The sequence below is a fragment of the Vicia villosa genome, unplaced genomic scaffold, assembly GCF_029867415.1.
Source record: "Vicia villosa cultivar HV-30 ecotype Madison, WI unplaced genomic scaffold, Vvil1.0 ctg.000358F_1_1, whole genome shotgun sequence".
NCBI classification, from domain to species: Eukaryota; Viridiplantae; Streptophyta; class Magnoliopsida; order Fabales; family Fabaceae; genus Vicia; species Vicia villosa.
In genome coordinates this window covers 929,379-943,540 of record NW_026705161.1, presented here as the reverse complement: position 1 = coordinate 943,540, position 14,162 = coordinate 929,379, and the positions used below count along the sequence as shown (strand labels likewise).

The window sequence follows — 14,162 nt, the reverse complement described above, 5'->3', positions numbered from 1 at the left end:
TGATCATGTGGATCTGTTCTTGTGATTCTTCCAAACTATAACTGCCATGTTAATTGGCTCCCTAGTCGACGCTCCATCGATGCTGGATAATTAAAGTTTAAAAATACTTGACATTAATGCCTTTAAACTTTTGGTTTAATGTTCCTATTAATGTCTCATAACCCTGAACGTCCTTTTTTTGTGATATTTTTCGTTGACTTTCCTTTAGATGAAAATCCCACGGTAAAATAAATTTAAAAAGATTTTGATATATTATATATTTTTTATTGAAGTAGAAACTATTATACAGCCTTAGTCTTTCACTTCCTTTACAATATTATGTGATATTTCTCTTCCTTTACAATATTATGTGATATGAGATTTTCTTGTATAATTTTAGCTACGGTTTACAGCTTGTGGCTTAAGCACAATGCAATCATATTCAAGAATGAGACTTTTAGTTTTATAAAATGTATGTCGGAGATTGTCCTCTTTTCTTAGAAATGGCTTTTATCTTTCTATAAGTTAGTAGATAATTGTAATTTTCATTCTTAGAATATCCTTTCGCTCATTTGTTTCGAGTAGTTGGAGTTTTCCGCTTTGTTTTTTGGAAGGGGTATCCCTTATACTTCTTTGATTAATTCCATAGCCTATTAAAAAAATGGTTAAATAAGTTTTTGGTCCCTATAAATATTGCAGTTTCATTTTTAGTCCTTCCCTGCCTTTAGGCAACGGTTTTAGCTTATTTTGTCAACGGTTTTTTGTAAAAACCATTGTCTAAAGGCAGAGAAGACTAAAAATAAAAACTGCAATATTTAAAGGACCAAAAACTTATTTAACCCTTAAAAAAACCATTAAAAATAGCCACACAAAAAATTTTCTGGTGGTTATAGTCAAATTCAATACTATGTGCAAAACAACTATCCTGCATCTAGTTTAGGTAGTTGAATTAGAAATGGAAAAATGTTAGTTAATAATAACTAGCGTGAATCTTCACAGGAGAAGTAGTAGTACTAAAGAAAAACCAACAATCATGCGCTATTGGAAGAACACATCACATGTAAAGGTTCTTGTACGAAACTAGCGGACCTCATAAAAAGTGAATTATAAAGTTGCTACAAGTCATCCAACTCAGCTTGATTTGAACCCTTTAAGTTACTCTTTACCATTCCTTTAGCAGATTCTTAATTTCACACATAGAAAATTCAAACCTCCTTGACTGTTATTTTATATATAAATAGGTGATATTACACTGTCATTTGAAAACCAAGACAGTGAGTTATAGCAAAAAAACACAGCCATTTATCATCATGGGAGGTGGTAATAGGCGGAACAAGTCTTCATCAGGTTTCTTCTCTATTTTCGCATGCTTCACATCTAAGAATAAGCATGGAGCAGGTTACTATGATTCTGATTATGGGCGCAGAACATGGCCTAGCGATGAAGACAAAGGTAATTGGGGTGTTGCCGAGCCCAATATTAACTGGAGAGCTGATGATTTCATCCGCAAATACAAGAATCGCGTTTCAGAATCCGAACTCTATCAAGTTGATCCTGCCGCCTAGAATGCATGTAATATCAACCTACCATATGTATTATGTAGATATTTCATCATTTACATTTCTTAAGATTATCATTTATAAGGGTATTTAGTATCAATTGCTTCTACACTATAAGGGTATTTAGTATTAACTTATACCAAGTATGTTCCTTGGTCAACCTATATATAGCTGCACTTTGTTCATCCTTTTTTTAAAATGTAATTTATAAACTATGATCTTTCAGTTCAGAAGTTTTTGTTTTTGTTACTATATATATATATATATATATATATATATATATATATATATATATATATATATATATATATATATATATATATATATATATATATATATATGTGTGTGTGTGTGTGTAAGATATTTAAATTCAAAAGTAAATCAATGGAGTTTAAAGGAAGTTTAAATTTGGATAGAACTGATTGTATAAATTGTTTCAATTTCCTCATCTCTTCGATGTGTTTCTTTACATGTTGAATTTTAAACTTAGATAAGAATTATTTTAGTCCTTGATGAAACTCAAGTACTTTTAATTGATTCAGCCTGTAAAGAAGCACGTAAGTCATCACTTGGTTAAAATAAATTAAGCCTGAAGATTATGTGAAATATAAATTAGTTAATGCTAGACGTAACAGTCTTGGTTGCCTTACTCTGTTTTAAATTTTAGGTGGCCCTGTTTTAAATTTTAAAAAATAGACAAAAAAATAAAAATTTATACAGAAAATTTGAAAAGATTTTGTAAGTTTTGAAAAAAAACATGATTTTACACCTACATTTAAAAATTAAGTGTAAAATGTTTTTGAAAGTAATTATTTCATATTTGTATTTAAGAAAACAGGTGTAAAATGTATTGTATTTATAATAAAAAAAAATAAATGGGGCCCCCTAAATGTTGGGGCCAGAGCTACAGCTCTTCCTGCGTCTCCTAAAGGTCGGCCCTGTCAAATACCATCTTATAATTCTTCTCTAATTCTCTCCATTAAAATTCATCAACAAATTTTTCTCGTACAAATCGATGTGGGACTAATACTACAGTGCTCTTTCATCAGCCAGCTAGTGCAAGCAGTTTGAGGAGGCATATGATACATACATAAATTATTAAATATGTATTTTATATTTAATATGTAATATGTGAAAACTAAAAAGAATTGCTCCACACTCTCTTTTAAAATGTTTCAATGATGCTACAACATTGGTATGATCACTTCTTGTATTTAGGGGTGTTCAAAATCAAACCAACTCAATAGAAAACCACAAACTAAATCAAACCAAACTGAAACCACAAAAAGTTACATTTGATTCGGATTTGTTTAGATCATCTTTTAACAAAATCCTATGGTTTGGTTCGGTTTGCGGTTTGTATTTTGTAAACCAAACCAATTCGAATTAAACCGCACTATGTTACAACCTAACTTTTACTAAACTCGCATCCAACCCAAACTTTAACCTATTATACCTTAGCCTTATGATTACGAACTCATCCTTACACATATGATTTCAATCTCGATATTCTCAAATCTCTAATAGCATTATCGCGTCTTCTTTGCCACATACATCTTCCATCTTCTTCTCTAATCTCTACTCTCTTATATTATTTCTTTTTCACCTTCTCATTTTTATACAAATGTTCTCTACTTCAATTTCGTTTTTATCGCATATCTTCTTCTCTAATCTCTCAACTCTTTTGTTTTTTCTTTTTAATCTTCACTACTCTTCTATTTTTTTGTTTCATTATAATAATTTTTATATTATTTTATGCTATTATTTTATGTTTATTATTTTACTTTTGTCTAATTTAATTTTTACATATTAAATAGGAAGTTGTTGTCAAAATATGAGGAGTTTTGTTGTTTTTTTTTTATAATTAACAATGTATTACAAGAAAGTATATATTGTGGGGTACTTTAAACCCAAATACAAAGGAAACAGAAAAAAAAACAGTTCAGCCAGTTAACAAACACTTACAAATAAGCTAAGAGTGTGCTTGGATGAGGTAATTAGAAATTTTAAAGGAATTTAAAATTCAAAGCAATTAAAATGATTCAATTGAAATTCATTCATTTTAAATTATTTTGTTTGGATGGAGTATTAAGGTAATTCTTTGTTAGAGTTTTGGGGTCATTTTTTATAAAATATAATTTTTTTGGACCTAGTTAAAAAATTGAAAAGTAGGGATCAAATTGCAATTTTTAAAATTTTAAAGGACTAGATTGTAAATTTGAAAAAAATATTATGGACTAATTTGCAATTTTTTAAAAAAATTAGGGTCAAATTTGTAATTTTAGAATATATGAGGACCAATTTGCAAAATTTGAAGAAATAATAGTAACAAATACAGTTTATGGAGTATGAAGGAATTTCAAATTCTTTGTTTTTTGGTGTCATTTCAAAATGATTAAATTTAATTTAAATAAAATACTCCATAAATTTTCATCATTTTAACAATTCTTCATTTTTGTATCCAAACAATAAATTTTATGCAAATCATTTTAAATTCCCTCAAAACATTACATTACCACATTAAAATGCTTCATCCAAACACACTCTATGGGATTCTTGAACCATTCATAGAAATTACAATGAATCTTCTTCCTATCCCTTATTGCTAGCCACCACCAAGAGAACATCAAAATATTGTGAACAACCTCATCTGGATCGATAACCACATTATTGAAAATAATATCATTACGATGACGCTGCAAACACCAACACACGGCCAGCCAGATTTCCCCGACGCGATTGTTGGCGCAGTAAGGTTTCAAAACAGTCACCATTTGTAGAAAATGGTCACAGCACATAGCTTCTTCCACATAATCCAACCGCAACCAACCGAAAATTTTCCTCCAAACTCGCCTTGCACAGTAGCAGCCAATGAATAAATGATTAACATCCTCCACCTGGTTGCAACCAAACACACATAAAGATTCTACATCTTCATGAATAATACCTCGTTTAACCAATTGGAATTTTGCAGGTAGCCTATCCTGCACCAAACGCCAACCAAAAATTTGCACCTTAGATGGAACCTTTGCTTTCCATAACACAACCAAAGCACTCTTCACCCTATTATCTCCACCCTCCATCACCGAGTCTTGAAGTAACACTACAGGAAAAAAGGCCTCCTGCCACGCCCAGAAAACCGAGGCTATATGCAAAATAACCGTGGCGTAACGCTTACGCCACGGTTTGGCCACGGAAATCCAACTGTGGAGTATACGGCCGTGGCCTAAAGTAAAGTCCACGGTTTTTTGGTATAGACCACGCCTTTTTTACAACCGTGGCATTTTTAGGCCACGGTTTAGGTAGCTTGATTAAGGCCGCGGTTTGATCTTGCCATGACTTAAAAACTGTGGCTTTATGGTAAAGCCACGGTTTCATTTTAACGTTTACGACACAGTATTGGTTCAGGATATAGCCACGGTTTGGTTATGACCACCTATTTAAAACCGTTGTTATATGTTATGCATTTTAAACCATTTATTTGCCACGGTTTATTTCATGTTATGCATTCTAAACCATTTATCTGCCACGGTTTATTTCTGTATCATTACATAAATATATATATATATATATATATATATATATATTTATATATATATATATTTATATATATATATATATATATATTTATATATTTATATATATATATATATATATATATATAAATATATATGTATAAATATATATATATCAATATTAAATTAACAATAAAATTAACATTAATAGTAGTTCATCCACTAATAATAGTTGGATACTAAGTTTTTCATCCCAAATTCAAAATCAAAACAACCATATTAAGTTGATCCATGATCCCTACACTATTTAAGTTGTACCACCACAAGTTTCTCTCAAAATGGAGTCATCCCAAAATAACCAAAAAAAGTTCTAAAAACTGGGCTAGATAACATAAAACAACTATTCTTCTTGATCTTCTCCTTGCTCTTCTTCCACATCTTCTGAACAACCACCTTCTTCAACATCTTCAGCATAACCTCCTTCCACATCTTCATGATCATCACAAGCTTCTTCCATATCTTCATCACAATCTGCTTCCTCTCCACCCTACAATAAACATAACATCTATTTCAGAATCGAATCAAAAGAGAATCATGAATCAAAAGACAGTTTTAGGCCATCACCACCAGAATCATGCATACACCTATTTCAGAATCGTTTCCCTATTTCATACACATATTTCAGAATCAAATCAATGGAAATATAGAATTCTTACAAACTGAAATAAAACAGAAGAACTCACTTAAGAATTATCTCTATCAATCAATGGAAATATAGAATTCTTACAAACTGAAATAAAATAATCAATTAAACAAGTTGGTCCATCAAGGCGCAAGGGCTTGAATTCAGTAAGTATATCCTAAGTTAGAACCCACTTTTACTCCATTTCATTTGGTCATTTTTATTCTAGTTAAGCCAAATGTAATAGTTTAAATATGAGTTCTATTCTTATCTTTACTTCTATATAGTTAAGAGATATGATTTGCTAAACAAGCAAGTACAGATCTTAATAGATTCTCCAAAAATGCACTCCAAAGACCTACTTTGTCATTGTCACCCTACTTTGTTAGACCTATAAAATAAAGCACAGAAACAACATTTCGAGTAAACACTTAATGTGATCCCTGCACTTGTTCATCCATGATAACCATACAATTTCAGAAATTCAGTGATAATTCAGTTTCTTAATGTGATCCCTATACAGTTTCTAATTCTTGATAATTGATCAGTTTCTAATTCAGTGCCCTATACACTTTCAGAAAACACTTTCCATCAAATAAGTGCCCTATACAGTTTCTAATTCAGTGCCCTATGCACTTGTTCATCCATGATAACCATGCAATTTCAGAAAACACTTGATAATTCAGTTCCCTAAACAGTGCCATATGCTGCAATTTTTGTAGTTTAGAGTATACCTGTTCGCAATGCGGAATATGAGTTGATGCAGACGAATGTGGATCAGCAGGAGCAGCAGTAGAACTAATGGAACAGCCCATAGCACTTGCCATCAAATTAGAGATCTCGTCGTCGCTCATATGTGGGTTTTGTTGCTTCATCATTGTCTTAAATAGCGCCTTCATACCATCCATCTCCCTCTTCATGCCAGCCACTTCATCATTATGTTGCCTTTTAATAACCAGAATTTCTTCTTTTCTTTTAAGCATGGTAGGTGTTATTGTTCTTCCATAGCAACGAACTCATCCAGATTTTTCTTTCCCAAACAAGGAGTTAAATGTCTCAGATTCAGTTGAATTCTGAACTGATTCTTGAAGCTTAGACTAATTAAAAAATATTCACATTAGAAAATATTCACATTATAAAAATAAATGATTAAAGGCAAATGTTGATTAAAGGCATAATCTGCCTGGCTTACAATTACACTTGAAGTTTCCTCATCCGGCTGTTTTCCTTTTCGACTTTGTCGAGTCTCAATGAACATCTCTGCCTGGCTAACTTCCTTTCCGTCCTCTTTCTTAGCACGCTACATTGGTTGATAATAAACACATCAAAATATGAATCACTCAACCAATACATAATTGTAAATTGAAGGATGTATGAACACCCTACCAGTTTTGCACGAATCCTCGCAAAGTTTGTTGGGCCCATCCGATGCATATACTTTTGCTTAGCTCTGTTCACAGCATTGATTTTGCTAATTTTCTACATTCAGAAACAGCAAAATTAGGGACAGCCAAGTCTTACATTGCGGGACTCACTAGAAAAATCTGGATGGAGCTCATCAAAGTCCTTCCACGCTTTACCGTCAGCAGGATGCCTCAATTTTCCATCCTTTGAGCGCTCTTCTTCATGCCATCTCATTGACTCAGCTGTCTTTGAACACATGAACAACCTTTGTAGTCTAGGAATCAACGGAAAGTGCCTCAAAACTTTTGCAGGAACTCTACAGTCATTTTTGGGTTGCTCAGACTCGCATCCTTCAGTTGCAGCATTTTGTTTCCACCGTGAAGCTTCACAAATAGTGCAAGAATTGTCCTTTTCATGCTCCTTCCAAAATAGCATGCAATCATTTGGGCATGCATCTATCTTCTTATAATCAAGGCCTAAACCACTTATCATGGCTTTTGTCTTGTAAAATGATTCCGGAATGTTCAAATCAGGCATTGCTTCTTTCAATAATTCTAATAGGGCAGTGAATGACGTATTGCTCCAGTCGTGGAGACATTTCAACAAGTAGAGTCGAATCGTGAATGATAACGAAGAGAAGTCTTTGCATCCAGGGTACAGTTCTTGTTCCGCCTCTTTAATCAAACTGTAAAACGTTCTAGCCTCGTCATTGGGACCTTCATCAACTCCGTGTGCTTCTGCCCTATCTCCATATATGTCATGCAATAAGCCAGGAATGTCATCATGTGATCCATCTTGATCTTCCATCCCATCACCAATTTCCATAGACCTTTGTAGTTTCTCCCCATGGTGCACCCAAACGTCATAACCGTCTAGAAAACCTTTGGCTATTAGGTGATCCCTAATAATATCCCTGGTTTTCCAATATATATTTTTACACTTAGCACAAGGGCATAGAAGTTCACCTCCTTGAGGACTTCCTTTAGTGAAGGCAAAGTCTAAAAATCGAGTAACACCGTTGATGTACTCTTGACTAAACCACGGTAATTTAGTCCACTCTTTTTCCATCGCTTGATAATCTATATATTTGAAACACAACACATAACACATTCAAAACACATAACACATTCAAAACTGAATTCATATAAAAAAATGCACTAACAGTACCAAAACATGTGCTGAGCAACCAAAAAATTACTGGGACAGAATTATTGTATATAAATGGAATTACTGGGACAGAATCTTTGCAAGAATTATTGTATATACATTATATACCTAATATACAACTAATTAGGTAAGAAAAGCACTAACATGATTACTGATTTATAAAATTCATTTTTAGACGGCAACGGAATTATATAATCATATACATATGAATCAAAACATTCCATGAGATATACTACCACGTATTAAAATTTATATGGTGAAGCCTAAAAGAACACAAATTGTTACCTTAAAACAGAGAAATGGAGTCACACACAAATAAAATGCAGTTGTCGCTTTCCTTCGTCTCCTTTGAGGGAATTGAGCTGTATCAATAACAAAAAGAAATCAATAACCACACTGCAGCTATGCTATGCAACTTAATAATACACAAAATTAGATTTATAAAATTCATAACAGAGTCACACAAATTCATAACAGATTTATAAAATCAATAGCCCTGTGTTTGAAACAAACAAATGCTGCCTTTTAAGTAACCTTCAGTAGCAGTTACACACAAATACCAGAAGGAGGATTTCATGTTTTTTATAATATTTTCTTTCTCTTTCTGCTACATTTACTAAATATGCATAAGAAACTTCCACAGCTTCATGATTTTTAGTTTACATACTGATAGAAACTTAAAGTATGTAAACTAAATGGCTACTTAAGAGCAAGAAGTGTACATACAATAGCACAGACTATATATATATCAGATACCGAAACTTAAAGTAGACATTTCAATAATTGAATTATTCTACGCCAAATAAAAACAACAACTAATTACAACATAAGCAACACTTCCTTACGAGATGCACAAACATTAATAGGACCCAATATAAGTTGATGCAAGAAAATTTAAGAAACAAACTACTAAGTAGTAGCATGAACAGCAGCCACAATAGTAGTGGCACATCAGTTCATCAAATCAAGTCACTAAAACATACAATCAGTTTTAACATTGAATCCTAAAGTTATATATGTATTGTGGATTGAAAGTAGTTACTAGTTAGTCCCAAATCCCAAGCCAAGAATCAGTTATATCATTCTAGCAAGATTAGTTTTGCCAAAAAATCACTTTTCTACTTAAAGGTCATCAAACACAAATCATTCCGCTACAAAGTACATGTCAAAATCAACTCTAGCAAGATCTAATCCAACACAGAGGAAAGCAGCAGCAAACACAAATCTAAGTGAGCTCAGAAACAAGTTAGGACACTGACCTTAGTGCCAAAAGGACCTTCTGGATGATCTGTTTCAAGAATATTCCCCCCCTAAACAAACAAACAAAAAATACATAATTACAAACTTCCTTCAAATGAATAATCTATAGTATATTGCAGCATAATAGAGTTTCAGAGTAAAATTCATAAATTATCATACACATACACATATCATAATAACAAGAATTTCTTCTAATAATCACAAGAAATTCAATTCAATTCATGATATTAAGCATAACTAGCATTCTGATTTCGTCCCAAACAGAAAATCAATTATAGATTTAACAATACTAACAGTCAAATAACGGAAATAGCAGTTATAACTTGAATCTAACATACTTTCTCAACCTAAAATCCAGATCAGTTTTCAACCCTAACAAAATCTAACCCAAATCACCATAACAAAATCTAACATAAACTCAGTGCCTCTCTCAGTTTCAAATCACCATAACAAAATCTAACATAAATAACAACAACAGATATAACAATGCAGAGATTAGGTCAAAATGAAGCCCTCAGTAGATTAGGTCAAAACAAAACATGCATCAAATCACACTATCCAAACATCAGTAGTAGAATTTGTTTAAACATAGATTAGGTCAAAAAGAAACCCTACCGTATTAGCCTCCAGAAGCTTTGGTACCTCACATGCAAAACAAAATATATATTAGGTCAAAAAAATCAAAGGAGACGAGGGAAGATGAGGAACACGAACAGAGAAGAGAATCGTACCCAGATAATCGTACGCAGATGAATAGAGGAAGCCTCCAGAAGCTTTGGTACCTCAACTGCAAAACAAAATATATATTAGGTCCAAACAAAATCAGAGGAGACGATAGAGAAGATGAGGAACACGAACAGAGAATCGTGACATGAAGAGAGTTAGGGTTCGTGAGATGAAGAGAGTTAGGATTCGTGAGATGAAGAGGGTTAGGGTTCGTGAGATGAAGAGGGTTAGGGTTCGTGAGATGAAGGTGAAGCAGAGATGAAAGCAGAGATGAAGATGAAGAAACTAACCTGTAAGCGATGGAGGTGGCAGCAGCGGCGGAGCGGCGAAGCGAGATAGTTTTGGGAGATGGAGTTTTCAGAGTGTGCGTGTTTTTTGTTCATATGGCTTTGGGAGATGGAGTTTTTGTTCGTGTTCTTTCATTTTTTTTCTTTTTTTTAATTAAAAAAAATAGAAAAGAAAATATTAAAAGATATAGAGGGAAAGTAAAAAAAAAAAGAGGGAACTTTTGGAGGGGTTTTTTTTGGGGTTTTGGCCACAGTTTGAACTGAAAATTATAGGCCTCGGTTTCTTAGTTGCGGCTTAAAATATCTACCGTTATACAGGCCACAGTTTTACACTCCGGATTCAATATTTCTATAACATACGTCTACGCTTTGATAATCATGGCTAAATCATATATGTGGCCACAGTTTCTGAGCTGTGGACAATTTTAGCGTGGCCGTAGGCCAAATTTCTAGTAGTGTAATTTTTAATAATAGGACCGCACCGAAAAGCACTGAGTGCCATGAAACCAGCACCGCCTTTAAATCATCTAATTCAGAAGCAGCCTCAGCGTTAAAAACCGAGAAGCAATTATCAAATTGTCATTCCCAATTATTATCAACCCAACATCCCATATTACTAACACTGCATTTATCATCTGTAGCATACTGGTATAAAATTGGAAAAGTGACTTTAAAAGCTCCATGCCCCAACCATTGAATATCCCAAAACGGAGTAGACTCTCCATCACCAATCCTTCTAGAAATGAGTGAAGTAAAGCCGGTGTTGTCCGACGAATCCCCTGAAACCATTAAGTCTCGCCACCATTGTGACTCGTTGCAATTCCTTCCAACCTTTTTCTTGAACAGAATTCTGTCAATTAGATTGTCGTATCTCGTCTCTAAAATACCTTTCTAAAATGTATTATCCTCTTTAAGATATCGCCAGAGCCATTTGGAAAGAAGCGCCTTATTAAATAATCCCACATCTTTTATCCCTAGCCCTCCCTTCGCTTTCCGTTTGCAAATTGACTTCCTGCTAATCCAATCGATGCCTTTCCTTTCTTCCGAATTGTGCCAAAGAAAGTTCCTCTGAATTCTGATAATCACCCACTCCACTTTAACCGGCATTTTGAAAAATGACATATAATACAGCAGTAAATTGATAATAATGGAGTTCAACAATTCTACCCGACCCCCTATCGATAATAATCTCCCCAACCATGGAGCCAATCTTGCCTTTATGCCCTCAATAACCGAATGTATGAATGTCTAAATACAAAAGTTATGTTGTCATCTATATGTGTATGTATGGCTCAATAAAATATTTGTAAAAAACCAAACCAACCGAATCGAGCCAAACCGTATTGGTTGGGTCCGGTTTTTTCTAAAAGTACACCGAACCAAACCAAACTGCACGATTTTTCTCTTGTAGTTTGGATGATTTTTTTCGTCAAAAAAACTCAAATCGTACCGCGAACACCCCTACTTGCACTTAGTGTATTATAGATACTTCTTTCTTTGATTTAAGCTAAATCATGAAAAATACAATTAACTTAGAAAGTTTTCTTTTTCGAATGACATTTTAAAGTTGATTGCATCAGTAGAATTATTAACTTAATACGATGTTTTGAAAATGAAAATTTGAAAATCTTTGAACTGTGTGAATTTTGAAATACAGATACACATATTTCAACAAATGAGTGAAATATTATATATAATTTATGTTTCTACAAAAGGTTCGTAAGTGATAAAATAATTATATAACTAGCATTAACTAAAACTTGGAGACTACATTTTTCCATTTTCCAAATAAAATTTGGAGACTACATTTTCCAAATAAAATGTATATTTTGTAAATAAAAAATTAAAAAAAACAAAGTAATCCATTTGAATATAAGAAAATAATTAAAAAATGTCATGTGAAATGACACATAGGAAGATTCCGGTGGGATAGTCATCTAGAGTCTTTGGTGGATTTTGTTAAGGGGGATAAAAAAAAAAATTAAGGGGGACAAAATTAAAATTCACTACATATGATATATTTAACCCTACGTTAATCTGTTTACAAAATAAGGGTTAGATAAATAAAATTAATATTCAAATATATGATTTTCTTCTCAAATAAATAATTAAGAAAACAAATCTTAAACTCAAGTAATCTTTTGCTCGTGTAATTCATCTTAGATAACTTTTCCAAGCGTCTTTAGGTTTCAAGTGCTTCATGTTTCATTTATGTTAAATTTTCAATATTCATGATGCTTATATGTTGGATGTCTCATTTGTTTCACGCAGATCACTAATGACAAAGTTTTGAGCATTGATAATTATTAAAAGGACTGCCAAGATTTGTTTAAGACCGGTGAATATCCTCAAAAAAAATGTTTAACTATCACCTCGATTTAAATCAAAAACCGAGGTGAATAAGCTTTTTTTTACATTGTTTACAAAAAATATTAAAGGGTTAAATAAATTTTTGTCCCAATAAATATTGCAGTTTCATTTTTAGTCCCTCCTAGGTTTTGGCAACGGTTTTAGTTGGTTTTGGCAACAGTGTTTTTGTAAAAACCTTTGCCTAAAGGCGGGGAGGGACTAAAAATGAAAACTGTAATATTTATAGGGACCAAAAACTTATTTAACCCAATATTAAAATACATTATTTATAAGAAATCTTTGGTGATATCCAAATTTTGTTGCATACCTTAAGTTATTTGTTCCCACCATGAGAATTTTTATTTTCTGCACTTGCAATCCATCGCAGAGATCTGTTTGCCAAGTTCTTGAGCGTTTCTAGATCAAACTTCTTCATGAAAAAATCCATCCAAAAAGATTTTATGTAGTAGCAACTCATGAAATGGACGGTGGTAAATATTTCATCTCTTTGGGGTGACTATATATATATATATATATATATATATATATATAAGTTACCATTAGGGTAAAATATGCTTAACGAGTGTCTTTCATAGTAAAATTGGATTATTATACCCCTCGGTTTAACAAGAAAACCAAGGCAACTTATCTTCTTAATTTAAGGCCGATGAGTATCTTTAAAAAATGCTTAACTACCACCTCAAATTATGACCAGAATCGAGGTGAATAATTATTTTATTTTTTTGAAATTCTATTTTTAAGATAGAATATTAAAATAAATTGTTTACAACAAATTTTTATTGTTATTACTGAATATCTTCGTTGATATCCAAATTTTGTTGTATACCTTTTGTTCCTCCCAAAAACTCCATGACTTATCCAACTTCTGATTAAGTTGATTTTGTTCTATACCCTTTGTTCCCCCTAAAAACTCCATAACTTATCCAACTTCTGATTAAGTTATCTGTTCCGACAATGGAAATTTTTGTTTTCAAATGTTGAGCTCCCTTCTTTGTTTAACTTGAAGCAAGAATGATTTTCTTCATTTTCAAAGGTTGAGCTCCTTCTTTGTGTAACTTGAAGCAAGAATAATTTTCTACACTTGCAATCTATCAACTGAGTACTTTTTCAATGGATGAGATCCCTTCTTTAACTAGGGGTTGTTTCAAATATTAAACAACAACATCAACACCATTATGTGAGATAGATTGCAAAGGCAGAAAAAAATGTTTTT

At 32.6% G+C, this 14,162-nt stretch overlaps 3 protein-coding genes across 3 annotated transcripts; all 3 read right to left on the bottom strand.

The window, feature by feature from the left end:
- Window positions 1-2,121: 2,121 nt before the first annotated feature.
- Window positions 2,122-4,621, bottom strand: LOC131627313 (uncharacterized). Its single transcript, XM_058898149.1, has 2 exons — window positions 4,184-4,621; window positions 2,122-2,127 (listed from the first exon to the last, which is right to left on the bottom strand). The coding sequence occupies exons 1-2, from the start codon at window positions 4,619-4,621 to the stop codon at window positions 2,122-2,124; spliced, it is 444 nt and encodes a 147-aa protein (XP_058754132.1).
- Window positions 4,622-5,251: 630 nt separating this feature from the next.
- Window positions 5,252-7,243, bottom strand: LOC131627306 (uncharacterized). Its single transcript, XM_058898144.1, has 4 exons — window positions 7,122-7,243; window positions 6,928-7,035; window positions 6,470-6,832; window positions 5,252-5,600 (listed from the first exon to the last, which is right to left on the bottom strand). The coding sequence occupies exons 3-4, from the start codon at window positions 6,716-6,718 to the stop codon at window positions 5,454-5,456; spliced, it is 396 nt and encodes a 131-aa protein (XP_058754127.1). The 5' UTR covers window positions 6,719-6,832; window positions 6,928-7,035; window positions 7,122-7,243; the 3' UTR covers window positions 5,252-5,453.
- LOC131627311 (uncharacterized) lies at window positions 6,752-8,207 on the bottom strand. Its single transcript, XM_058898148.1, has 4 exons — window positions 7,257-8,207; window positions 7,122-7,214; window positions 6,928-7,035; window positions 6,752-6,832 (listed from the first exon to the last, which is right to left on the bottom strand). The coding sequence occupies exons 1-4, from the start codon at window positions 8,205-8,207 to the stop codon at window positions 6,752-6,754; spliced, it is 1,233 nt and encodes a 410-aa protein (XP_058754131.1).
- Between the last annotated feature and the right edge of the window lie 5,955 nt (window positions 8,208-14,162).

Excerpts from the sequence above, each read along its gene's own strand:
- LOC131627313 (XM_058898149.1), bottom strand. The coding sequence starts at position 4,621 with ATGGAGGGTGGAGATAATAGGGTGAAGAGTGCTTTGGTTGTGTTATGG.
- LOC131627306 (XM_058898144.1), bottom strand. The coding sequence starts at position 6,718 with ATGCTTAAAAGAAAAGAAGAAATTCTGGTTATTAAAAGGCAACATAAT. Across the intron at positions 5,601-6,469 it reads ATATTCCGCATTGCGAACAG|GGTGGAGAGGAAGCAGATTG; the intron begins GTATACTCTAAA and ends TGTTTATTGTAG.
- LOC131627311 (XM_058898148.1), bottom strand. The coding sequence starts at position 8,207 with ATGGAAAAAGAGTGGACTAAATTACCGTGGTTTAGTCAAGAGTACATC. Across the intron at positions 7,036-7,121 it reads CGAGGATTCGTGCAAAACTG|CGTGCTAAGAAAGAGGACGG; the intron begins GTAGGGTGTTCA and ends CAACCAATGTAG. Across the intron at positions 6,833-6,927 it reads AGGAAACTTCAAGTGTAATT|TCTAAGCTTCAAGAATCAGT; the intron begins GTAAGCCAGGCA and ends TTTTTTAATTAG.